At 42.6% G+C, this 26,828-nt stretch overlaps 1 protein-coding gene across 2 annotated transcripts in view; it reads left to right on the forward strand.

Annotated features, from left to right (window-relative positions):
• The first annotated feature begins 502 nt into the window (after positions 1-502).
• The window catches only part of TMEM114 (transmembrane protein 114), a 59,041-nt gene continuing 32,715 nt past the window's right edge, over positions 503-26,828 (forward strand). For both annotated transcript variants that reach the window (XM_030213530.1, XM_030213531.1), the window contains exons 1-2: positions 503-686; positions 936-1,016. In XM_030213530.1, coding sequence (XP_030069390.1) covers positions 503-686; positions 936-1,016 — 265 coding nt within the window. The remainder of the gene's footprint in view (positions 687-935; positions 1,017-26,828) is intronic.

The raw sequence follows: 26,828 nt of genomic DNA on the forward strand, positions 1-26,828 counted from the left end.
TTAATAATATTTCTTGTACCACTAACATAGTTGTGGTTGTTACCTTAAAACAACTGCATTCTCCCAGCACCAGCCCTGCTCTCTGTTTTTACAGTGATATGTACAGCTCTTTTCTTACAGATAGTGTAAAAGCACGCCAGGGAAACAAAGAATGACAATTTTCAATTTATAAAGCAAGGAAACTTATTAATGGTGCTTTCTGAGAGGCACTTTTCTGCTGTTCTCTCTGCTCCTCTCTCTCTCCCCTGTGTAGGGACCAGCAGTGGCTGGAATTCAGAAATCACCACTCAGATGGTTGGAGCTGAGAGATAAAACGCCACCAGCAGGACAGAAGCTAAAAGAGAGAACGTTTGGAGCCTTAAGCAAGGCTGCAGAGACTGGGAACAGCAGATCCTGATTCCAGTGCCAGATGGCAAACTCAAGGCACTGACTGTGTGCCTCTCTGCCTTAGGTTTGAATACAGAGGTGTGGAAGTGCTGCTGGAACAGACTGAAATTTCACCATGAAACTCAAGCTGAGCATCTTGTCCCTCTTTGTTGCTCTGGTTGGCATCATAAGCTTCATCTTTCTAGTGGTTGCTATAGGTACCGATTTTTGGTACATCATTGATGCTTCCAAGCTGGAGAAATTTGGCAATTATTCGGATCCTCTGAGCTCCCACTCAGGACTGTGGAGAACTTGTCGATGTAAGTATTTACCTAATGTTACCTCACCAGGTACAGGGATGCATGACAAATTTTGTTTGCATTAATAAGCTATAACATTTCTATTAAGAAAAGCTTTTATTAACATATTGTTTATCCTTTACTAGAAGTAACTCTACCAGAAAAGCATGCTATACATGTTAGAGTTTGTTTAGATTCATAGTTGTACATAATATGGTTTTAGCTTCTAAAACTGAATTGCATTGCTGTGGGTTCCTTTTCTTTCCATAGTTAAGAGCAAATGTTTCCCCCTGACTAACCCCTTCTGGCATGGGAATATAAGCTTCACTGACTCACAGAAACAACTTTTAAGTGAGTAGAACCTTTTTATTTCAGTTGTTTTTTTCATTAAAAAAAAGACACACAAAATTATTCAGTAGGTAAATATGACCCCAGGAGCTGAAGCACCGTGATTGGTCTGATGAGATCACATGACGATGCGGTTAATTTTTACTTGTTAAACAATCATTTGATACCTGTTTGACTGATGTGGCAAAAAGGGGCTAGTCTAAAAAAAAATTTTTTTTTGTCTATCCCTTCCTGTACTCCCAAACTAGCCACTGTCTAAGGCCAAAGAACTAGTCCTAGCTGCATGGTAGAACAGAAATCACTGGACTTCCCGGTCAGGTGTGACAGTGAGGTAAAATCTTCTTGCTTGCTACATTTATCGAAAGCTTAACCTCTCCCAAAATATGCCGGCATATGATTGGAATTCAAGGGACAAACAGGAAAATTCGCATCTCATTCCAACTGAGATAACGCAGAGACTATTAAAGCCCTGCATGCAGGAATATTCTGTGCTGAAACTTCAGAAATGACACACAGAACTGTTTTCTTCTCTTGTATTACATGCCTGGTAACAATGAATACATACATTCCACTTTAGCCGTCCTAAAACATTCTATATTACAAAGAACATTGTTGTGATAATCCTACTTAAAAAATGTCCAACATTCACAATGGATAAAAACAAGTTGCCTTATTTTAATTTTACAATATTTTGATATTTCTTCAGCTTGACTTATGCATTCAGGAAAAAAAAAAGAACTTGTTCTATTTTTTTGGTTGTTTGTCTCCCCTTACAGGTGGCTGGAAGTAATGTGACCTGCATTGACAGATATATTTTGTCCTGGCAAATTCCCTAATTAAGCACACAACTGGAATTGTCAATGTGTTATTTGAACAGCAAACACATTTACTCTTGGCTGCCTTCAGATTTTGAGTGCATGAAAAAATACAGTCTGGAGGGAAATATTTTTGATGAAAAAAGATTGTTTGGCACAGTGTTTCCCAAATCCAGTCCTGGAGTACCCCTTGCCAGTCAGGTTTTCAGGATATCCACAATGAATATGTATGAATTTTCAGGATATCCACCAGTGGCGTAGCTACGTGGGGTCACGGGGGCCTGGGACCCCATAGATTTGGCCCTGGACCTCCCTGCCGACGACCCTCTCGACCCCCCCTCCCGCCGCCAACCTGCCATCACCTACATTTGCTAGTGGGGGACCCCAACCCCCGCCAGTCGAGGTCCTCTTCTTCCGGCGCAAGGCTTCGTTCAGTTTCTGAGTCTGACATTCTGCACGATGTCAGACTCACAGAAATGGAACAAAGCCTTGTGCCGGAAGAAGAGGATCTCGGCTGGCGGGGGTTGGGGTCCCCCGCCAGCAAAGGTAGGCGGCGGCGGGGGAGAGTCGTCGGCGGGGGGGGGGGGGGGGGGGTCAAAGTTGTTGTTGTTGTTGGTGGTGGCGTCTGCGGCGGTGGGGAAGGTTGGCAATAGCGGGAGGGTCAGAGGCACCAGGGGGCTGGCTAAAATGTGCCCCCTCACCTCGGGCTCTGGACCCCCCTCCCGCCGGTCTGGCTATGCCCCTGATATCCACAATGAATATATATGAACTTGATTTGCATACACTACCTCCATTATATGCAAATCTCTTTCATTGATATTCATTGTGGATATCTTAAACCTGACTGACAAGGGGTACTCCAGAACCAGACTTGGGAAACACTGGTTTAGCGCAGAAGTTCTCAACCCAGTCCTCAGAACACATCAAGCCAGTTAGGTTTTCAGGATACCCATAATGAATATGCACAAGATAAATTTGTATGTGCTGCCTCCATTGTTTGCAAACCAATCTCATGCATATTCATTGTGGGTATCTTGAAATCCAGACAGGCATGGTGTGTCCCTGGTTTAGAACTCATATTCACATTAGCAAGCTTTGGTAAGGGAGTTCTCTTCTTTTAAGAGAAGTATTATGCCATTCTTGTGTGTCAGTTTTTCAGAGGTCCAGCTAGGAGACCATGAACAATAATGAACAGTAACATAGCAGCTATGGTTTTTTCCCCCTATGGCTGCTCTTGTTAAATATGTCCTTTTCTCTTTTTTGGGAATAACATGACAGCAGAAATTGTGAATTAGAGATGATTTTCCTTGGGAAATGCTTTGGGGAAAATGAAAGAAATATTAGCATCTTCTATCAAATCATGTCAATCTATTTAACCTACCTGAATATTTTTGCAACAGTGGACATGAATGTGTCCCTTTAACTTGGAACAGATACATAATAAGCAGCCTGCTGGAAGTATTTTAGTAATGTAGAAAAGGATGATACAAGCAAGAAGTTTTGAATCTGATCTGAAGGTACGAATTCTGGTTTTCCCTTAGTTATAAAATGATCCATAACATAGGCAGTAGAATGGGATGGGCTGACCAATGATTTGCCCAGCATTGCATTTCCAACCAGAAAGCTTGGGCCAAAGATGAGTTTGTTTCACTTCTGCAGCCACGAAGCTGTTTTATTGCTCCTGGTAAAGATGTATAGCTTCAGTTTTTGAGACTTTTTCATATAATTAAAACAGTCTTAACATTATGGACTCAGCTAAGATGCAGGAATTATCTATTTTAAAGGTCCCTTTACTGAGCTGCAGTAAAAAGTGACTTTAGCACGCCCTTGCAAGGGGTTTTCCTGTGCACTAAGGCCATTTTTACCGCAGCAGTAAAATGGCCGATTTTCAAATTTTTTTTTGTTTTGGAATTAATGGCCATGCACTAATGTTGCCATTAGCACACGGCCATTAAAAAAATATTACCACGTGAATACTTATGGAGGCATATTTTCAAAGTACTTAGATTTACAAAGTTCCATAATAACTTATGGAACTTTGTAAGTCTAAGTGCTTTGAAAATGAGCACCATGGTCACTTATTTTGTAAGCAGTAAGGGCTCACTTGGTAATCCTGCGCTAATCAGTTAGCACACGGTAATATAGATGTGCTAATTGATTAATGCAGGAAGGCCCATTCTCTGCCCCCCAGACGTGCCCCCTCCAAGGAAAGTAAAAATATTTTTTAGCATGTGGTTAGTGTGTGCAGATTTGGCAAATACTGCAGGATGCCTGAGTGTATCCTGCAGTACGCCATTTTAAGCTGCGGTAGATTAACGCAGCTTAGTAAAAGGGCGCTTTAGCTTTGTATTTGAACCAACAAATGAGCTCTGCCTGTTCCTTTCACACAGTGGCGTTCCTAGGCTGGCTGACACCCGGGGCGGATCGCCGATGTGCCCACCCCGGGTGCAGCGCGACCCCCCCCATGGTGAAATTACATCCCCTCCCCGGGTGCATTTTTACCTGCTGGTGGGGTGCCGCGCACCTGTTGTCTCTGAGTCCGCTCATTCCCTGGCTGCTGCTCCTTCTGCCCCGGAACAGGAAGTAACCTGTTCCACGCAGAGGGAGCAGCAGGGAGGGAACAAGCGGACTCGGAGCCAACAGGCGTGCACCCGGGGTGGACCGTCCCCACTGCCCCCCCTTGGTATGCCACTGCTTTCACAGGGGACATAGAAATACAGCTATGTAAGGAGGGAAAAAAAGGGCACTGGTATTCTGTGTTTGTTTAGGAGCTGCATTTTCTGACACCTGCAGAAGTTTCAGCAGGAATGGTCTGACACTGTGAGCAGAGAATGATGCAGGGACAAAGTTTGTTCTTCTCCCCACCCCATTCCCACAAACTCTGTCCCCGTCCCTGTGAATTCTGTCCCCGTCACAGAAGCCTCAAACAGTTGATTTTATATTTAGCTAAGGAGGGGGAACTTTTAAAACCTTTAAAAAACTGCAAAAGTGGACCAGCAGCTGTTTCCTTGTAAATTAAGTATTGCCTTTTTGGGTGACCTCATGGCTCCGAGCTGCAAAACCCTCAAATACATAGCAGTTGCATCAAAGAAGAAGGGGCGATAACTATCTTTGTACAATACAGACATTTATTATTTAAGACAGGGTAGTCAGTACAGTTACTAGTTAATCTTTCATTTATTTATTTATTTGTTGCATTTGTATCCCACATTTTGCCACCTATTTGCAGGCTCAATGTAGCGATCGCCATTTCCGGAATGAGAAATACAAAGTGGTATTGCCAGTGGCGTTCCTAGGGGGGCTGACACCTGGGGCGGATCGCCGATGCGCCCCCCCCCCGGGTACAGCGCCCCCTGGGTGCAACGCAACCCCCCCGCGAAACGCGACTATCCCCCCTCCCCTTACTCTACTATCCCAATCCCTGGTGGTCTAGAGGTACCTCTTCGGGGCAGGAAAGAGCCCCCTCTTTCCTGCCCGGAGCTGCTAGCTGCCCTGCATCCTCCTGTCCTCCTGGTGAGTCCGGCTCTCAGCGTTTCAAAATGGCTGCCGAGAGTTGAAGTCTCACGAGGCTGCTTCAACTGTCGACGGCCATTTTGAAATGCCGAGAGCCGGACTCACCAGGACAGGAGGATGCAGGGCAGCTATCAGCTCTGGGCAGGAAAGAGGGGGCTCTATCCTGCCCCGAAGAGGTACCTCTAGACCACCAGGGATTGGGATAGCAGAGTAAGGGGAGGGGAGGGGGAGGAGAGATGACAGGGGGGAGGTGAGGGCGTGGAAGAGGCGGGGCAGGGGACGAGAAAGGGGCAGCTCCCCCCAGTGAAACGACACTCCCCCCGGTGCATCTTTACCTGCTGGGGGGGGGGGGGGTGGTGGCGGCGCGCGTCTGTCAGCAACGCTAGTTCCTTGCTCCCTCTGCCCCGTTACAGGAAATAACCCGTTCCGGGGCCAGAGGGAGCAGAGAACGAGAGTTGCCGACAGATGCGCAGCACCCCCCCCCAGCGGCGTGCACCCGGGGCGGACCGCCCCCACCGCCCCCCCTTAGTACGCCACTGGGTATTGCATTAAAGTTCATAAATGATGGAGTGAATTATAGAGTAAGTTAGGCAGTCAAGTATAGAAAAGTTCATGAAAAATAATTTTAAGAAAAACATAATTTACAATGTACAGTCAAACATGGCGTACTTACTGGGCAGCGGCTGCAAAGGCGATGACTGCCAACAGCTCAGCCCCTGCCAGGAAAACTGAGAAGCGGACTAAAGCGAGGGCTGCATGAAAGACACACTCACACTCTGCAAGGTAGCTGGAAAGCAGCAAGTGGCAGGTGGCCCCGTGAGAGAAGACAGAGCACCAGGCGAGGTGCACCTGAAGCCAGCCAATTACAAGCCACTAGCCCTTCCCTCTGTATCGACTGCGACCTACGCAAGGGGCAGCATGAGAGTGTATTGGAGGCAAGGAGAGTGAATAAAACACACCGTGCATGGCTCGATCACGCATGTAGCATGTTTGCTCCACCATAAACAGTTGAGTGACGAGTCCTTGATGAATGAGTCCTCCTCCTGAGTGAATGGTGATATCATATGTGGTGGGCAGGAAGGGGAGTATGCTCGACAGGGAGGACTTAATTCAGCTGGAGTTCTGACAGGGAGGATCAGCAGCCAACGGTAAAATAAAGGTGAAAAGGTAGGCATTCAATTTACCACGGGTGCAGGGGTTATTACCACTCCCATGGGGCGATGAAATAACCACTGTTTGCACCTGTGTTAAAAATCTGGTAATTTTTTGCATTCCTGCAGTTTTACCATGGATTACCTGCTCCTGTGTCATTCTCCAACTGTGAGATATTTTTCTTGTGGTACCAGGTCATTTGCATATTATGTAAATAGCTCCCACAGCAATTTTCATGTGAAAATGTTAAGGAGACGCAACTAACATTTTTGTAAAACAACTTAACTACACTTCCAGAAGTAAAACTAAATTTTGTGGGAATCCATTTCTATGATTTTCAATGTGAAATCTCATGCTCATGATTTCTCGGTTCATTAGTGATTTTGCATGAGTTTGGAGGTATAGTTTTCTACATGTTCTCTGTTTGAGTATGTATATATTTTATAGAATACATATATACTTTGCAAGTCCTCCCTAAATACACCTCTAGAAATGCCTATTCACAGTCAGCAGAAAAGTAAACATGCCCTATAGTGCTAGATTCTATATATTTAGTTGTGGCTATTTACGCCAATGAACACCTCGTGGAAGTGCTGCTGCCTAAATTACTCAAATTATTATGCACATTCTAAGTGCGCGTAAATTCTAGGAATGCCCACAACCCACCCATGGCCATGCTCCTTTTTCAGATCCGCATCCTAGAATACGTTTAGACATTTGTGTGCGCAAATTCTAATTAATACCAATTAGTGTCAATAATTGCTTAAGTTCAATTATCACCACTGATTGGATTGTAAAGCTAATTAAGTTGCATGTGCAAATCCAGAATATGACTGGATTTGTGCGTGCAACTCAGGTCGCACTATTTAGAATCTGGGGGATAGTGCATAAAGTAGGTGCTATGTTTTATAAGCATCACCTCACACTCAAGTCACTTATTACCTCTACAGATATAGTCCAATCAACATTCATCCTTAGCTCATTTTGATGTGACAAAGGGAAGATAGCGCTTCCAAGCTAATAAAAACTATGGTCTTAATTAAGCAGTCAACATCAGGCATGAACACATAAGAGGTTGCTTTAAATGTTGAGACATATAGTGGGAAAATTTTTGACAATGTAAGTCAATACTTTATCTGTATATCTTTAGTAAAATAATAGCACAGCAGCATAGCAGATGATGGCAGATAGAGACCAAGTGGCTCATCTAGTCAACTCATCCAGTCTTCCATGTAGGTTACTCCCTGAAGCTTTCCTAATACTTAATACTTCTTAAGTTGCTATTTGGATAAATTTGTCTGTGTAAGTCATGATACCCCCAATGAATATGCATGAGGGAGATTTGCATGCCTACTACCTCATTTATGTACAGATCTCTCTTGTGCATATTCATTAGGGATATCCTAAAAACCTGACCTGTCGGCGGCCCTCGAGGACTGGGAGTGAAGATCAAGTTCTGAGTGGCTAACTTATCTGTAAAAAGTTAGGATTGATTATTTGTTATAAATATATACGGATAACTGAATATGTCTATGCAGAAAGGGGTAGAATCTTTATAGGTCAGTAAACGTTAGGCGCCAAAAAACCGGGCCCAGTTGTGTGCCTAACTTTGGGTGCCATTTTTAGAATTTGGGAGATAGCCTTCCTGTTAATATTGACCTCTACATTTTTATTCTGGTACAAATGTATCACCTATAAAATGCTTGTTGATCATTATTTTTATTATATGTAAGTGGAATAACAGAGAATTCTACTCAAGCAACTTCTCTAATAAAAAGTCTTTTAGTGGAATGATTCCACATCAACTGCTATGCAGAATATTCTTCATACTGAGGTAAAATCTAAGCTAAATTAAGTTTCTTTATCATTGAATTATTGACCATTGATTTTGTTATTTTGTTTGTGGAAAGAGCTTGCTTGAAGCATTATGAGCTTAAAAGAGGAGAAAAATGTGTGAAAGCCAGATTCACTTTCTCAATTTCCCATGGTAACATAAAATAGTAAATGACAACAGAAGAAGACCAGCATCCAGTCTGCCCAGAAAGGTGACAAGGTTGTACCTGCCATTGTGTGTAGGTTACCTCCCCCCTTTGTCCTTAGGGCTGTAGCTGCCACTCCGTGCAGGTTACCTCCCCTCTACACCTCTCTTTATTTTTTCCATAAAAGTGTGAAAGTCGCTTATGTTTTGTTTTGAGTAGAATTACTCTATACTTTTATTCCATCCTCTTGCCATGCAAGGAATCCTCTTTGTTTATTTTATGACTTTTTAAAATGCTGTCACTGTTTTTGTCCCTACCACCTCCGCCACCCTTTCTGTGAAAAAGTATTTCCTAATGTTGCTTTTAAGTTTCCCTCCTTGGAACTTCATTTCACGTCCTTCTAGTTCTGTAGCCATGCTGTTTTTGAAAAGATTGATTTGTTCATTCACATGTTTCAATTATTTAAATGTTTGGATTCTCCCTCTCTCCATCCTCTCCTCTTGGGTATACATGTTTAAGTCTTCAGGTCTCTTCTTATATATCTTCCAGTGCAACTCCATACCATTTTGGCCATTTTCCTCTGATCAGCTTCAAATCTTTTTACTTGGCAAGATATGTCATCCCAAACTAAACACATTACTCTTTCCTTAGAGCCATGTGCTACTGATCAGTGCATAGCATCCTAATGGAAAGAAAAACATATTTCTATGTTTTGTGCACAAAAGTTTGTATCAGCACCTTGATCTGCATGCACATATATCTGTTTATTTGCTGGAATGCTATTCTGTGCATACGGTTTTTGCAAAACCAATATTTATACAATGAATGGCATTCCAGCACATTGTTTGCACACATAACTCCATGGGTCAATATAATTTTCGCAATGCCCATTTGTCAATGCTTTGTTCCAGAACACCTACCTCTCAGCAATGTGTTTGTTTAAAACTCACCTACTTCAACAAAAACAGAAAATAGGTCCCTATATACTTGCTATAAAGTGAAGAAATAAGTATGAAAGCCTCACTAACCCTGACCACAGAAGAACGAGTTTTTTTTACTCCTCCTCAGCATTAGAAAACTCTGCACTCAGCCTTCAGGCTTTATGTACATTTCTCTGTATCTGTGTTGAAATATCTTCATTAGCATGGGATTTAAATTGGTTGTGCACTGATGTCAGACCGAGTTAACTCGTGTGCAAAACTCAGTTTAATATAAGATGCTCACAGCAGTGCACAAAATTGTGCAGAAAAGCCAAGCTGAATTGTGTTTTTTATTACACTGGCCCCATAGAGGGTGAAATCATGTAGGAAATCGCTTCTTAACCAAAACAGTTTTCGTGAGCCTCTTCCACTGTCCTCCACCCTTCTAGCTGACTGAGTACTCAATAGCTTCTTTGTGATGCTAATACATCTCCTGTATATTCATTGTGTATATCCTGAAACCCAGTTGGCCAGGTGGTCTCTGAGGACCACTGCATCTTTTCTCTTCCTTTTCCAACCACAAGATCTTAAGCATCATGCAAGAGAAATACTTACAATGTTATAATTAAAACTATCAGACAAAGAAAAGAGCTACAATAATACAATAGGATAGGATAGGAAGAAAGGAAGGAGGGAGAAGAAGGGGTGTGTGTGAGGGAGTGAGTGGTACAGAGATAGGTATCCTTACACTCCCTCACTGGTGCTGATACTGAGCCACCTTAGGGTAGGTGGAGTTTACCTGCTGAGTCAGAGGAGAGGGGCTCAGGGAGGGAGGAGGTTAAATACCCTAGAGCTAAACAGCTTAGTGAAGCCCCATGCAAGGATCCTCCCAGGGTGTTCTGGCTTAGCTGCAGTACCTGAGGGAAGTTTCAGAGAAGAGAAGTGGCCCTAGCTCAGATGCTTGCACCCTGTATTGTAAGAAGCCTCAAATCTATGTCTTCAGGGATTGTGTGAGAGGTAACTGAATACTGCTAAGGTAGGGGAACAAAACAGCGTAGGTGGCCAAAAAACAGGAGTGAAACCACAGGTTCAACACCAAATCCTTTATTAAAAACAAACATGACACGGTCATGTTTCGGCACAATACCTGCCTCTGTTTTCACTGTATATAGTATCTTCATTCTTTATTTATGTACACAAGGGAAATAATCAGTTCTGGTTCCTCACAGGCTTGGTCCTTCTAATAAAGTCTCTTCAAGCACAGTCCCAGTTTCAGTAGCCTATCCCTGACATGGATACAAACTTCAATGTGCAATAATCTTCTCTATCATAATGACAGTTCCAGTAGCCAAGGGATAATTGGTCTACATTAACAATAATAAACAAAAAAAGAGAAATCTCCGCAGGATATGTAAGGGAAACCAAACAACGTAATTGGCCAAAAAACAGGAGTTAAAAACTGCAGGTTTAAGACCAAATCCTTGATTAAATACAAACACAACGTGGCCATGTTTCAGCACAATGCCTGCCTCTGGGGTTGTTGTATATTATATCTGTAATGTATTGCACACACCATACCAAGATATCAAGTATGTAGTACAGATATTCCAAAATGTTTTAGTTCTCTGAAAGCAGTGCTCATTGTAGAAACAGTCCGTGTAGCACCACGTTCATCCAAGCTTTGGAAATATCTCTACATACTTGATATCCTGGTACAGTATGTGCAATATATTATAGATATAATATACATTAACCCCTGAGGCAGGCATTGGGCTGAAACATGGTCATTTTGGGTTTGTGTTTAATAAAGGATTTGGTTTAAACTTGCAGATTTTCGCTCCTGTTTTTTGTTGGCCACTTACGCTGTTTGGTTTCTCTTACATATCCTGTGGAGATTTCTCTTTTTTTTTGTTTTTTTTGTTACTGCTAAGGTAGGCCTATTATCCTTTGGCTATTGGAACTGTCATTATGCTAGAGAAGATTATTCCACACTGAAGTGTGTAGTCATGTCAGGGATAGGCTACTGAAACTGGGACTGTGCTTGAAGAGACTTTATTAGAAGTACCAAGCCTGTGAGGAACCAGGACTGATTATTTCCCTTATGTACATAAAATAAAATGCTTTGACTTTTACCTGTAACCTGTGTGTGCCATATTTTGTGAGCTAGCCGCTAGCCATGCTGCCACAAGGGGAAAGAGGTTTTGATTTACAGATCCAGCTGCAGTAACTCCTCTGACATTGCAGAAATGGGCTGAGAAGGTTAGACAGACTCTCTGCCCAAAGCATCTTTAAATAAAGACACTTTCAGACCAGTTTTGAACTTCTCAATAATCTGGACTACTACCAGTATTGCCGTCGCTATTACCTGGACATCTGACATACAAAACATAGTAAATGATTTCAGATAAAGAGAAATTTGCCAGATTAGTCTACTCGGTTGTTGTGTTCTTGGATTCTCTATCACTTTGGATAGAAGAGAATATCAAATCACAGCTCTGTTGTGTCTTTCACTTAACCTGTCAACTCTCTTGCTATCTCTGCCCTCTGTATCTGTCTCAAGCTTGTTGAAATTCCTTCACAGAGTAATTCAATTACAGAGAAACATAAGAATGTGAAATCTTGAAATAACATTTAATACCTCCTACCGCACAGGTCATCCAGGATGTACAATCTTCATTAGTTCCATGATCAATAAGGTTTAGTACTATTACTCACTGTGAAAGAAGTATTAGGATCTTTCATTGGACAAGGAACTGGCTGGTGATCATCTCCAGTCCATAAAATTTTTTTCTTTCTTTTATTTTATTAGGCTTTATTTACCGCTTTTTTGAAGGAATTCACTCAAGGTGGTGTACAGCAAGAATAAGTCAAACATAAGGAATAGACAATTACAGCAGTAAAAATATTCAAACAATACAAAGTATGACATGGAGGGGCATAATTGAACAAAAACGTCTATCTCCATGGGCGTTTATCTCCGAGAACGGGTCCATGAAGGGGCGGACCGAACCGTAATTTCGAAAACAATGGACGTCCATGTTTTATTCGACAATTTGTGAGCTGGGCGTTTTTGTTTTTCAGTGATAATGGAAAATGAAAGCGCCCAGCTCAAAAACGAATAAATCCAAGGCATTTGTTCGTGGGAGGGGCCAGGAGTCGTAGTGCACTGGTCCCCCTCACATGCCAGGACACCAACCGGGCACCCTAGGGGGCACTTTTACAAAAACAAAAAAAAAGGTAAAAGAGCTCCCAGGTGCATAGCACCCTTCCCTTGGGTGTTGAGCCCCCCAAATCCCCCTCAAAACCCACTGCCCACAAGTCTACACCATTACTATAGCCCTAAGGGGTGAAGGGGGGCACCTACATGTGGGTACAGTGGGTTTGGGGGGCGGTTTGGAGGGCTCCCATTTACCAGCACAAGTGTAACAGGTGGAGGGGGGATGGGCCTGGGTCCACCTGCCTGAAGTCCACTGCACCCCCTAATAACTGCTCCAGTGACCTGCATACTGCTGCCAGGGAGGTGGGTATGACATTTGAGGGTGAAAATAAAAAGTTGTGAAACGGCATATTTTGTGGTGGGAGGGGGTTTGTGACCACTGGGGGAGTCAGGGGAGGTCATCCCCGATTCCCTCCAGTGGTCATCTGGTCATTTAGGGCACTTTTTGGGGCTTTATTCGTGGAAAAACAGGGTCCAGGAAAAGTGCCCTAAATTCTCGCTAAAAACGCATATTTTTCTTCCATTATCGGCGAAAGGCGCCCATCTCTGATCGCCCGATAACCACGCCCCAGTTCCGCCTTCACCACGCCTTCAACACGCCCCCATCAACTTTGTCCGCATCCGCGACGGACTGCAGTTGAAAACGTCCAAATTCAGCTTTCGATTATACCGCTTTATTCGTTTTTGTGAGATAAACGTCTATCTCCCGATTTGGGTCGCAATATAGGCATTTTTCTTTTTCAATTATAAGCTGGATAGTATGCTACATTATAATGCCAACACAACACACAATAAAACATTTTTATAGACGGCATAGGGTGTAAGCAAAGATAGATAAGATAGAGTAACAGGAGTAAGAAAATAAGGGACTAGTTAAAGAGAATTGCAAATGAGGTTAGAAAGGTGCTTGAACATTATCTTGACTAGGGTAGGAGTGGATAAATATGTCCTACTATAATATGTACAGCCGGTGTCATTTACTTCTTTTGTTAAAGGCCTGGTTGAAGAGTCAAGCTTTCACCTGCTTCCCGAAGTAGAGATAGTCTTGTGTTAAGTGAAACCTTTCAGGGAGTGCATTCCAGAGCGTTGTAGTTCTTACAAAAATACTAGCTCCTGTAGGAGTATGCCAGAATCTTTTCTTAGAAGTGGGGAATCTATCTCGCATCTATTCGAGCTAATCTTTCAAGATGAATATGATTCAAGTGAAAAGAAATTGTGATGGGAGAGTGCTGACCTAGTGCTCTATAGTCTTTACAGATGATTTGAACCCATTAGAGGAAGATTATCAAAGAATTGATGGACAAGGCTGAATAAAATACATGCAATTAGAATCAAAATCCTTCCATTGTCTGTCAAGACCAAAGTGACAATTTTCATGCCAGAATGCATAAATAATGGGTAGCAAAAGGCCATTTGTTCCATTAGGATACATAATTATGTGTATTGCAGTTTGAAATAAATTACATCTTAAATTCTAATTTCTCAAGACTTGTGTTTTAGGAAAGAATCCTGAGATTAATATAAGAACTCCCATAGTAGGTCAGGCTAGCAGTCCATCAAATCCAGTATCCTGTTTCCAGCAGTGACCAATCCAGGCCATGAGTACCTGGCAGGATCCTAAAGAGTAGACATATGTTTATTAACTCCTTCAAAAGTATAGCAGATTGGTGATACAAGACTTCCCTTGGTTAAATCCATGTTGTCTCTGTCCCATTAAACAATGCTATCTATATGTTCAGCAATTTTATTCTTTAGAAACAAAATTATCTGCCACTGTTTATTTATTCATTCTTGTATCCCACAATTATCCAAAACAAGTTTCGGATCAATGTGGCTTACAGTTGATAATCAAGGATTGATTACAGTGTTGATTTGCAGTTGCAAATTGGATTGAATCATCAGAGGCATATGCTATTAACCATAATCAAAGAGAAATTACAGTTGTTGCATTGCAGTTTCTGACTAGATTGGATCTTCAGTAATACTTGTTGTTAACCATAAAATTTCCTGAAGAGGTATGTTTTCAGTTCTTTTCTGAACTGAAGATAATCTGTAATGCTTCATGTGATCTTAGGAATTGAGTTCCACCATTTGGAACCCAGGTAACTAAAACTAGCAGTGTAGATGGTTTTGTAGATTGTGTTTCTGTAGGTAGGTGAAGTAGTAGGTAACCTCTGGCATCTGGGCTTGCATTTCTTGGTGATATTTTGATCAGGACTAGCATGTAGTCAGGGGCCATGCTGAATAGTATTTTGAAAATGAGGGTGCTGTTTCAAGTTTGAAGTCCATTATAGGTCTTTTACCAGGTGGCTAACATACTAAAAATAGAGAGACAAGACGGGAGGAAACTATAGACCAGCTCACTGGTCTATAGTTCCCCATGTTACTCCTAGAGTCCCATTTTTTTAAAACTGGTGTTATATTGGTCACCTTCCAATCTTCAGGTACCATAGATACAGGTTGCAAATCACTAATAAGTCTTCAATTTCATGTTTGAATTTTTTTTCAGTAATCTGAGATGTATGCCATCTGGGCCAGGTGGTTTGCTACTCTTTAGTTTTCCAGTTTGCCCTATTAGGCTGTGATATGTTTCAGTTCCTTTTAATAATAATCATCATCATCATTAATGCCATTTTCCAGCATGGGTTTATTTCAGACATCTGTCTTAGTAAAGATTGAAGCTAAGAATTCATTGAGGCACCAGTTTAAATAAATAAAGGAAGGGCATTCCAGCATTTAGTTCTTGGAATGCAAATATTGTATTATATTTTTTCTGTTTTGGGTTGTAGCCATGAGTGGGCCTGGGTGGGCCTAAGCCCACCTAGTTTGGGCTCAGGCCCACCCAGCAGTGGAGCACTCTTAACAGGGCCAGCATTTGAGGGAGCAGGCTGGGCTCCCACAGTCCTACATCTCCCTTTCTCTCCTGCTATTAACCTGGAAACCTTCCCTCTGTTGCATCCTGCCCCCTATGTCGCAACTTCCTGTTTCTGCCGGGGCAGGATGTGTCAGAGGGTAGGCTTACAGGTTAGCGGCAGGCAGTGTGTGGGAATTGCTTTCACTGCTGGGGATAGAGGGAGGGAGATGCAGGATCCTAGGAGCCCAGCCTGCTCCCTCCGATGCTAGTGCTGTTAAGGGTGCTCTGCTGCTGGGTTGAAGTGAGAGAGAGAGTTGGTTGGGGGGGGAGGGTGTCTGTTTCCGAAAGACAGATGCTGCAGGGGAGGGGAGAGGCAAGAGAGAGAGAATTATTGGACATGAGGTGGAGCAGGAAGAAGGGGAGGAAGAGAGAGATGCAGCAAAGGGGTGGAGAGGGGCAAGAAAAGGAATGATCTTGCATATGGGGTGGAAAGAAGGAAGGAAGGAAGGAAGAGATGCTGCATGGAGAAGGAAGAGGAATAAATGTTGGATATAGGGGTGGTGGGGAGGAAGAGATGGTGAAATGTTGGACATGATGGTGGATGGAAGGAAGGGAGAGATGCATGGGGGGAGAGAGAGATGTTGGATGGGGCATTAGGGAGGGAGGGAGGGAGGGAGGGAGAGAGAGAGAGACATGGTGGACAGTGGGAGAGAAACAACAAAATGCACAAAGGGCTCACAAGAATGGACCAAATGTGCCTTATTAGAAGACCCGACACTGGTCGTGTCTCGACATCATAGCACCTGCATCAAGAGTCAATCTAAAATGCAGCATAAAGAACACATGCGGTATAAAGTATGTCCTAAAACTACTCCAAAATGCAGCACAAAAACAATGTGATATGAAGTTTGTCCTAAACACTGTTCCCAGAAGTCACTGTTTCTTCAAAGACAGCCAGAAATCCCTTTAACTAAGCTCTGCAGTCAGCCACAGCATCCATGAGCCACCAACAACTAAGTATGCATAGGGTGCTGGGATCAGTGGCTTAGGAACAATGCTGCTGCCTGCCAAGCTTGGTAAAAGGCAGTTCTGGCCACCTTCAGAAAAAGTCTTCAACTGAGAGAGCTTGGGGATCCTCATTAGCTAATGTAGTTATATTTTGAGGTGGAGGGTAGGGCGGGGCAGAGAAAATGTTGTGCCCACCCACTTTGGGCTCAGGCCCATCCAAAATTGGCTGTTTGGCTATGCCACTGGTTTTAACAATCTCACTGAAGGATATAGTGTTAAAGAAAAATTAGATGCATAGAGTATATAGTATGAAGTATCTCAATTTACCATATCAAGTATCTCAGTGCTTGACCCTGAAGAATCCTAAAAACAAATGTACATATTTTAAAATAGCAGTGGGCTTCCTCTGGGAGCCAATGCAATTTTTTCAACAATGGAGTGTAACTGCAAAACCTGTGTGGTAACTGCTGGGGGGGGGGGGGGGGTATGTGTGTGGTTAATGCATAGTACTTAACTTTTCCTACAAAGGAATGGAGAAGTAGCCTGAGAAATAGCCTAATGGTTTATGCAGTGGGCTGAGAACCTGGGGAACTAGGTTCAAGTCCTACTACAGCTCCTTGTGACTCTGGGCAAGTCTCCTCCTAACCCTCTATTGCCTCAGTTACAAAAATTTAGATTGTGAGCCCACTAGAGACAGAAAAAGTACTTGCATATAATAGATTTAATCCACTTTGGTTATACCACAGAAAGGCAGTATATTAAATCCATGATCCTTTATTGCCAATAATATGGAATCAGCTGTGCTATTGGCAATGGAATTACCACAACCAATGGAGTTTAACAAAATATCCTTTCCCCTGGCTCCTTCTTACAGGCTGAACAAACTTCCCACCCCAGTCTGACCCCTCCCTAGTTTCAATACTCTGAGATCCCCAAAGCTCTTAGTGGAAGTTTCTCTAATATCCAGTAGGGAGCAGAAGTGACCCCCATTAGGAGATGGGCGTCTTCGGCCGATAATGGAAAAAAGAAGGGCGGCCCTGACGAGCACTTGGCCGACTTTGGTTGGTCCATTTTTTTTTCATGACCAAGCCGTGAAAAGATGCCCGAACTGAGCAGATGATCACCGGAGGGAATTGGGGATGACCTCCCCTTACTCCCCCAGTGGCCACTAACCCCCTCCCACCATAAAAAACAGGTTAAAATACTTTTTTGCCAGCCTCTATGCCAGCCTCAAATGCCATACTCAGGTCCATCACAGCAGTATAAAGGTCCCTGGAGCAGTTGTAGTGGGTGCAGTGTACTTCAGGCAGGTGGACCTGGGGGGGGGGGGCTGGGGGGCTCACCACCCAAGGTAAGGGAGCTATGCACCTGGGAGCAATATCTGAAGTCCACTGCAGTGCCCCCTAGAGTGCCCAGCTGGTGTCCTGGCATGTGAGGGGGACCAGTGCACTACAAATGCTGGCTCCTTCCATGACCAAATGGCTTGGATTTGGCCGTTTTTGAGATGGGCGTCTTTGGATTCCATTATCGGCGAAAACCAAGGATGGCCATCTCTAAGGTCGACCAAAATGTTGAGATTTGGGTGTCCCCGACTGTATTATTGAAACAAAAGATGGACGCCCATCTTGTTTCAATAATACGGTCAGGGATGCCCCTTTACGGGGCCATCCTTAGAGATGGGCGCCCCCATTCGATTATGCCCCGCCACGTTACTTACTCAAATCCATCCCTATGGAAGCAGTAAACTGGTTACTCGATGATCTCAATGAGCTGTTAAAAACTTGCTCTCTTCCTCCTGATAGAGCAAAGTTGTTCCCACTCCGCTGTTGAAGGGATCTGGGCTAGATGTAACATCGCGTGCAAACTACCGTCCAGTGGCAAACATACTTTATATATCATTTTGTTATGTATTGGGTTCAGACACATACATCAGTACACATCCTACATAAGACTCCTGAGGAAGGTCTTTATGGGCCGAAACACGACTCGTGTTGAGTCTTGTATAGTTAATAAAGGTGATAATTGTGACATCGCCTGCTATCCTTTCTTTTTGTTGTGACTGTTTCGTCTGTTTGACCACAAGGGTTATTGTTCTTCTGTTGTCCTGCTGTATCCTTTGCCTCAATACACCTGGGTCTTAATGAACTACTATTATCCTACGTGGATGACATCCTGCTTCTCTTACCAGTGATAGCACCAAACAAAGATACAACTCAGTCTATAGTGAATGGCATGACAGTGTTAGCACCTGGGCTGTGACCAATCAACTGAAATTGCACAAAAAAACAAGATCCTGTGGTTCCGAAATCAGGTAGCTGAGGTCCCATCATCAATATCTTTGACCAATGGTCAAAACTTATACAGTTGAGTCTGAAACCAGAGTACTAGGAGTCTTGCTTGATTCATCACTCACCTTCTCTTCCCATATTAACTAGCTATGGAAGAAAACACTATTCAAAATGAAACAGCTATGTCTAGTCAGATCATTCTTCGACCAAAAAAGCCTTTGCACTACTAGTCCAAATGTTAGTCCTACCTAACTTGGATTACTCTAATGTTCTATTTCTTGGTATTAAGCATCAATATCAGAAAAAAACTGCAAATCATACAGAACACAGCTACTAGACTAATACAGATAGAATAGATATACTAGTGTTTCAACTCATCTTAACAAACTGCACTGGCTTCCCATAGCAGAAAGACTCAGGTTCAAAGCTGCTTGTATAGTTTTTCAAATCTTACAGGGTTTCACCTCTGAACTGCAGACTAAGACCACTTTGCTACGTTTGGTCCAGTCTAAAAGACTGAAAGAACAACTGATGCTACCGTCAACATTTCAAAAGACAATTCGAAATCAGAAGATTTTAAGCTCTTTATTCCCTATACTTGGAGTTAAAATATGGAACTCTCTACATATTGCCATCAGAACAGAAAACAGCTACCTTAGCTTCAGGAAGAGGCTAAAAACCTTTCTCTTCCCAAAGACTGCTTCATAATAATCCATTGACTTCTACCTCCTAGTATCATCCATTATCCTTTCCTATAATGTTTTTGGTCTCATGCATTAAACCAGTAGCCTCTAATTGTTCTCATACCTCGCACTAACATTATTGGCTTTTGTCTTACCTAGAATTTAAACCGCACTGAACCCTGGAAAGGAGATATTATCAGTATACAAGAATTGATTTGATTTGATACAATTGATTTAACTTACATTTTTATAGGATGTTTGTGTAATGATTAAAATCTTGGGGGCTAGGGGCCTGGATATTAATTGAGTGGGATGTAAGGCTAAAGGTTTGTCTATGGCACCTACTACCCTTGTGCTGGCCCTGACATTTAAGTATTTGAAATGCAGACATAGGCAGTTATAAAATTGCCCAGGGATTTATGCATAAACCTATGCACAGTATTAGTAATACACAGCACATTCACATAGATGTTACACATAAGCATTCCCTGGGATGGAGGTTGGGCAGATTTGCGGTGGAGTTGCAAGATATACACAGGGTTTGCATGTTCAGGTCAGTAAGAATATTTACTGAACTGAACATGTATACCCTGGAGGAAAGGAGAAACAGGGATGATATGATACAGACATTCAAATATTTGAAAGGTATTAATCTGCAATCAAAGCTTTTCCAGAGACAGGAAGGCACTATAACTAGAGGACATTAATTGAGGTTGAAAGGTGGCAGACTCAGGAATAATGTCAAGGAAGTATTTTTTCAAGGACAGGGTGGTAGATACCTGGAATGCCCTCCTGTGGGAGGTGGTGGAGATGAAAACAGGAACTGAATTTAAAAAATGCATGGGATAAACATAAAGAAATCCTGTTTAGAAGGAATGGATCCAAAGAGGCTTAGCAGAGATTAGGAAGCAACACCAGTAATTGGGAAGCAAAGCCAGTACTGGGCAAACTTCTACGATCTGTTCTCTGATCATGGCTGAACAGATTCAGCTTCAGAAGTTGGAGAACAAGGCCACTGCTGGGCAGACTTCTACAGTCTACCCACTGAAAACGGCAAGGAGAAATCAAGACCAGGTATACATATGAAGTATCACATACCATGTAACCAGTTTATCTTGTTGGGCAGACTGGATAGACCATGCAGATCATTATCTGCCATCATCTACAATGTTACTAGGCTCCGAGGGGCATTTTTGAAAGAAACGTCTGAGTTGGAATTTGGACGTCTTTGTAAAACGTCCAAATTCCGAGGTGGGGAAAAGGTCATTTTTGAAAAAAGATAGACATCCATCTTTGTGTTCGAAAATACCATGGACGTCCTTGGATTTGGACGTCTTTGATTTTTGGCCATTTTCGAACGCAAAAACATTCAAGTCTAAAATGTCCAAAGTCAAGCCATTTTGATGTGGGAGGAGCCAGCATTTTTAGTAGACTGGCCCCCCTGACATGCCAGGACAGCAATCAGGCACCCTAGGGGGCACTGCAGTGGACTTCATAAAATGCTCCCAGGTACACAGCTCCCTTACCTTGTGTGTTGAGCTCCCCAAGCCCCCCAAAACCCACTACCCCCAACTGTACACCACTACCATAGCCCTTACGGCTGAAGGGGGGCACCTATATGTGAGTACAGAGGGTTTCTGGTGGGTTTTGGAGGGCTCGCTGTTTCCTCTACAAATGTAACAGGTAGGGGGGGGGGGTATGGGTCTGGGTCCACCTATCTGAAGTGCACTGCACCTACTACTAAACTACTCCAGGGACCTGCATGCGCTGTCATGGACCTGAGTATGACATCTGAGGCTGGTATAGAGGCTGGCAAGGGAGGGGGTTAGTGACCACTGGGGGAGTAAGGGGAGGCCATCCCCGATTCCATCCAGTAGTCATCTGGTTATTTCAGGCATCTTTTTGTGCCTTATTTGTAAGAAAAACAGATCTGGGTGAAAACCAAGTTTTAGTCCTGGACGTCTTTGCTTTTTTCCATTATGGCTCAAAGACGTCCAAGTGTTAGGAACACCCAAGTTCTGCCTCAGCCATGCCTCCGATACGTCCCCTTGAGATTTGGATGTCCTTGCGACGGACTTCTGAGAAAGACGTCCAAAATCAGGTTTCGATTGTACCGATTTGGACGTCCAAGTGTCACTTTTTGGACGTCCATCTCTTTCGAAAATGAGCCTGTCTGTCTATTCAGGAGATTAGCATGCATATAACCAGCATCAATGAGAAGACTCAGAACTCTTGAACCAAAATCTTCTTTAATGAAATTCAAACAAATGGAAATAATTTACAGTTAGATGTGCTGGACAAGAGTTTCAGCCTTCCAGACTGGGAATCTGTTCTCACCAGCTCACTTTGAGGGGCATAATCGAAAGGGATGTCCACGTTTTGTTGAGGACGTCCTCACAATATGTCCCGATGGAGGGGCAGGGAAACCCGTATTATCGAAACAAGATGGACGTCCATCTTTTGTTTCGATAATACGGTCAGGGACATCCAAATCTTGAAATGTAGGTCATCCCTAGAGATGGTCATTTCTGATTTTCGGCGATAATGGAAACCAAGGACTTCCATCTCAGAAACAACCAAATGCAAGCCCTTTGGTCATGGGAGGAGCCAGCATTTGTAGTGCACTGGTCCCCCTGACATGCTAGGACACCAACTGGGCACCCTAGGGGGCACTGCAGTGAACTTCATAAATTGCTCTCAGGTGCATACCTCCCTTACCTTGTGTGCTGAGTAACCCAAAACCCACTACTCACAACTGTACACCACAACCATAGCCCTTACAGGTGAAGGGGGGCACCTAGATGTGAGTACAGTGGGTTTGTGGTGGGTTTTGGAGGGCTTGCTGTTTCCTCCACAAATATAACAGGTAGGGGGGGATGGCCTGGGTCCGCCTGTCTGAATTGCACTGCACCCACTCAAACTGCTCCAGGGACCTGCATACTGCTGTCACGGACCTGAGTATTACATCTGAGGCTGGCAAAAAATATTTTGAAAGACATTTTTTGAGGGTGGGAGGGGGTTAGTGACCACTGGGGGAGTAAGGGGAGGTCATCCCTGATTCTCTCTGGTGGTCATCTGGTCATTTTGGGCACCTTTTTGTGCCTTGGTCATAAGAAAAACACAACCAGGTAAAGCCGTCCAAGTGCTCGTCAGGGACGCCCTTTTTTTTCCATTATGGGTCGAGGACATCCGTGTGTTAGGCACATCCAAGTTCCACCTTTGCTACACCTCCGACATGCCCCCTTGAACTTTGGCCATCCCTGCGACAAAAAGCAGTTGGGGACATCCAAAATCGGCTTTCCATTATACCGATTTGGACGACCCTGTGAGAAGGACGTCCATCTTCCGATTTGTGTCGAAAGATGGGCTTCCTTCTCTTTCAAAAATGAGCCCGTTTGTATACCAGGGGAGCTAGGAGTAAATGCTGTGAATACTTTTAAACAGATAAAAACTTGGTCATTTATAGGAGCTTGAAAGGTGAGTATGCAACAGATACATCAGTCATCTTACAGTTCTTAGAAAATCATGCTACAAGCACACTCTCAACCACAAAATGGGAAGAGAAGGGGCAGGCAACAACCCACATATACAGGAACAAGAGGCCAGTCAATAGGAAAAATTCCACAAGGCCCTAGGGAATAGGGACAGGTGCTCAGGAAGAGCGTATCATAAGAGACCTATAATTACATCACTTTGTAGTCCTATCCTACTTAAAGGGCATAGAACACATATAAACAACAAGCACCCTGCCTCCATGAATATAGGGGCAGAACAATAATACTTATGTCTGTGCAAAATTAGTGGAAGTTATGCCTTCTTGGAACAAGTGCAATTCTTTTTTTGTTTTTTGAAAATATCTTTATTATTAGAAGAAAAGACATGTAACATTTGAACATCACATTTCGGCTCAATGAACAAGTGCAATTCTATGTGGGAGCCTTTGAGGAGACTATCTTATAAAGCAAAGAAGGAGCATGTGTTACCTTTACAAAACAGGTGCAACATATTTGTTCTACAGTGCTTTGAGTCACTGTCTTACAGTTAATAAATCCTATTAAATAAAAAATATACACCCATGTGCCTTCATGGTCTTGGCACCCTGTTAGAAAATTACCTTCTAAATAAGTACATTTTGACTTTGTGCATCAGCTGGAAAAACATCCGCCATTTAGTATTGTTACCGTACTATTTAGGTTGTAAATTAGACTAAATGAGACTTGATTGTTCTGTACATTGTACATTTTCAGAATGAGCTTGAGGCTGTGACTATGTGACTCTTGTTTTCTACAACTGCTTTCAGTAAAATAGTGCTCTTGGGAGCTGATGGTGATAGGAATGAATGTGACTGTAGTACCCCATTATCTCAATCCAGAATCTTAATTAAGTTGGAAGACTTTATTGCATTACGATTCTATATTTGTGGTTATTGTATGAGGCAAGCCACTTCTGATCAGTAGGGAAAAGGGTAGGAATCACTTTCATACTTACAGTAAGGAGGCAGGAAAAGCAGTACCCTCAAGGGGATAAGACTCTGATCCCGTTTTCTATGAGTGTGTTACCTCACAGTGATATGCAGAATACAGGAAGTAAAGCATAGAAATAATGATTAAAGGAGAGCTGCCAAACCTGTATAGTTTATACTGTTGGCTTTTTACATTACCCTAAATGGGAGCAATTCTATAACTTGGCACCAAGATCTAGGTATCACAATGGGGCACTCAATGCTAATTCTATAATGGCACCTAGATGCACAAAGCCAGTGGTTCCCAAACCTGGTCCTGGAGGCAACCCAGCCAGTCAGGTTTTCAGGATACCCACAATGAATATTCATGAGAGAAATTTGCATGCGGTGGAGGCACTGCATGTAAACATGTCTCATGAATATTCATTGTGGATGTCAAGAAAACCTGACTGACTGGGGTGGCTCGAGGACCAAGTTTGGGAACCACTGACCTTATCCATTAAGGGATACTAGGAAAAAGCCTCATTGGTGCACCAAAATTTAGGTGTGCCCGCTTATGACAGGTCAGTGGCTGATTTAAGTTGGCATGCCTAAGTGCAACATGCAACAGGCGTAGCTGTAAGTTCATGCATTTCTTGCTGACTTGCCCATGGACCACTCACAGGTACACACTAGAAAGTGTACCTGTGAGCAGACCATGGCCAAGTTTCTGTCTAGCATGCAAATTTGCATACACAACTTTTTAAACAAGGTCATTGCACATGCAATTTAATAGATTAATTATATACTAATTGGCCTTAACTAATTGGCTATAATTGGTGTTAATTGGCACTAATTAGCTGCCCCAGCTACTTAATAAAATCCGCTCCTCAACGCTTCATAATAGAGCTCACATCCCACCTAAACTACCTGCTTCAACACGGCTCTTTCCCAAAGAATACGGAAATATCCTACTTACCCCTATACCAAAAGATACAAAGAAAAAATCAAACGAAATCACCAACTACCGGCCGGTAGCATCTATCCCACTGGTAATCAAATTGATGGAAAGCATGGTAACCAAACAACTTACCGACTACCTAAACAAATTTTCAATATTACATGAATCACAATCTGGATTTCGCTCTAACCACAGCACCGAAACAGTACTAATTATCCTCCTAACCAAATTCAAACAAGAAATCGCAGCAGGCAATAGCCTACTTCTCCTACAATTCGACATGTCAAGCGCGTTCAATATGGTTAACAATGAAATACTACTAAACATCTTAGACTACTTTGGGATTGGTGGAAGTGTACTCAGTTGGATCAAGGGCTTCCTAACCACCAGAATTTATCAAGTCAAATCAAAATCGAACATATAACCACCATGGAATACAGACTGCGGCATACCTCAAGGATCACCACTACAACCGATCCTATTCAACCTAATGATGACTCCACTAGCCACATCCCTATCCAACCAAGGACTTAACCCCTACATTTACGCAGATGATGCACACTCAAATTTGTGCACGTGCCCAAGATGTGCACACAAATTAATTGATTAATGAGCCAATTAACATCAATAATTGGGTGCTAGCAACCAATTATTAATGTTAAGTTGCACTTATTAAAACTTGCACCCGCATCTGGCTGCACGCTATTCTATAAGGCATGGTGCTTAACTCTTCTATAGTGTAACTCAAAAGGGGGCATGGTCATGGGCATATGGCCATTATGAAAAGTTGAATGTGGAATTACAGAATACAACCTTAGTGCACCTAACTTGGGTGCCAGCAATCACACCAGGTTTCAGCAGGAGTAAGTCTGGTGCTTAAAGTTAGGTGTGGGAATCTACGCTAAGCACGATTCTATAAAGAGCACAGGACCTTTATAAAATCGCACTGAGCGTTAATTTTTTTGGCACTGAATTTTGAGCCCAGCCCAGCCCTTAGAGTCCATCATCCTGATGGTAACTTTAAGTGATCTATAAAGAATCACCACTAAAAACTGAATTCTATATATGGTGCCTAAAAATAAGTGTATTCTATAAATGGTGCCTAGATGTAGGCGTGGTACATAGAATATGCTTAGTTGATATTTCAGCGCCTAAATCTAAGTGCATCCATTAACACCAACTAAAACTTGTCATAAATCCTGGAGTGTAAATTTATGCGTACAGGGCAATATTTTATAATTATGCATGTAAATTTGGGAATGCCCACAAAATGCCCATAACTACACCCCTTTTTACCTGCGCGCGTTAGAAATTAGGCTTAGTGAGTTGTGTGCCAAAATTCTAATTAGTGCCAATAAGTGCTCATTATTGCTTGTTAAGTGCTGATATCAGTGTTTATTAGCTTGTTAAGCCAATTAAGTTACACATGGAATTATAGAATCCGCTTGGATTTCGGTGCAGGTCTTTAGGCACGCTATATAGAATTTGGGGGTAAATGACTTTCAGAGAGGTGTATGTTATAGAATTATGCCTAGCATTTACATGTATAGCTGCTAATTATCGGTGGCTCTGACGTGTGTAAGTGCCATTATTTTATAAACATGTGGGCACTAGATGCCAAGTTATCAAATGAGAAGGAATTTATCTAGGAAACCACATTTTCAAGCCTGTGGATGAGATCACAGTTAGCCTTTCTGCATTGGTTTTCATTAAGTAATGCATTTGTTGGTATCCTTTTTATATTCATTTTAAAGACTAAGGATTTGACATGTTTTCAGAATACAAATAGGATTTTAAAAAATCATTTGATGATCTACACTTATGAACATATAACTTGAGTTACAAGCATGAGCATTCTAATTTAAAAATACCAAAAATGACAAAAGTGCACCATCAAACTCTGCAGATTCAGATGACTGGAATAACTATGGTTGACAAAAAGAAATAATTGTCAGTCTTGTTATTCTTTATGATTGCCCATAGA

Source organism: Microcaecilia unicolor, chromosome 8 (assembly GCF_901765095.1).
Source record: "Microcaecilia unicolor chromosome 8, aMicUni1.1, whole genome shotgun sequence".
In the NCBI taxonomy this organism is placed as follows: domain Eukaryota; kingdom Metazoa; phylum Chordata; class Amphibia; order Gymnophiona; family Siphonopidae; genus Microcaecilia; species Microcaecilia unicolor.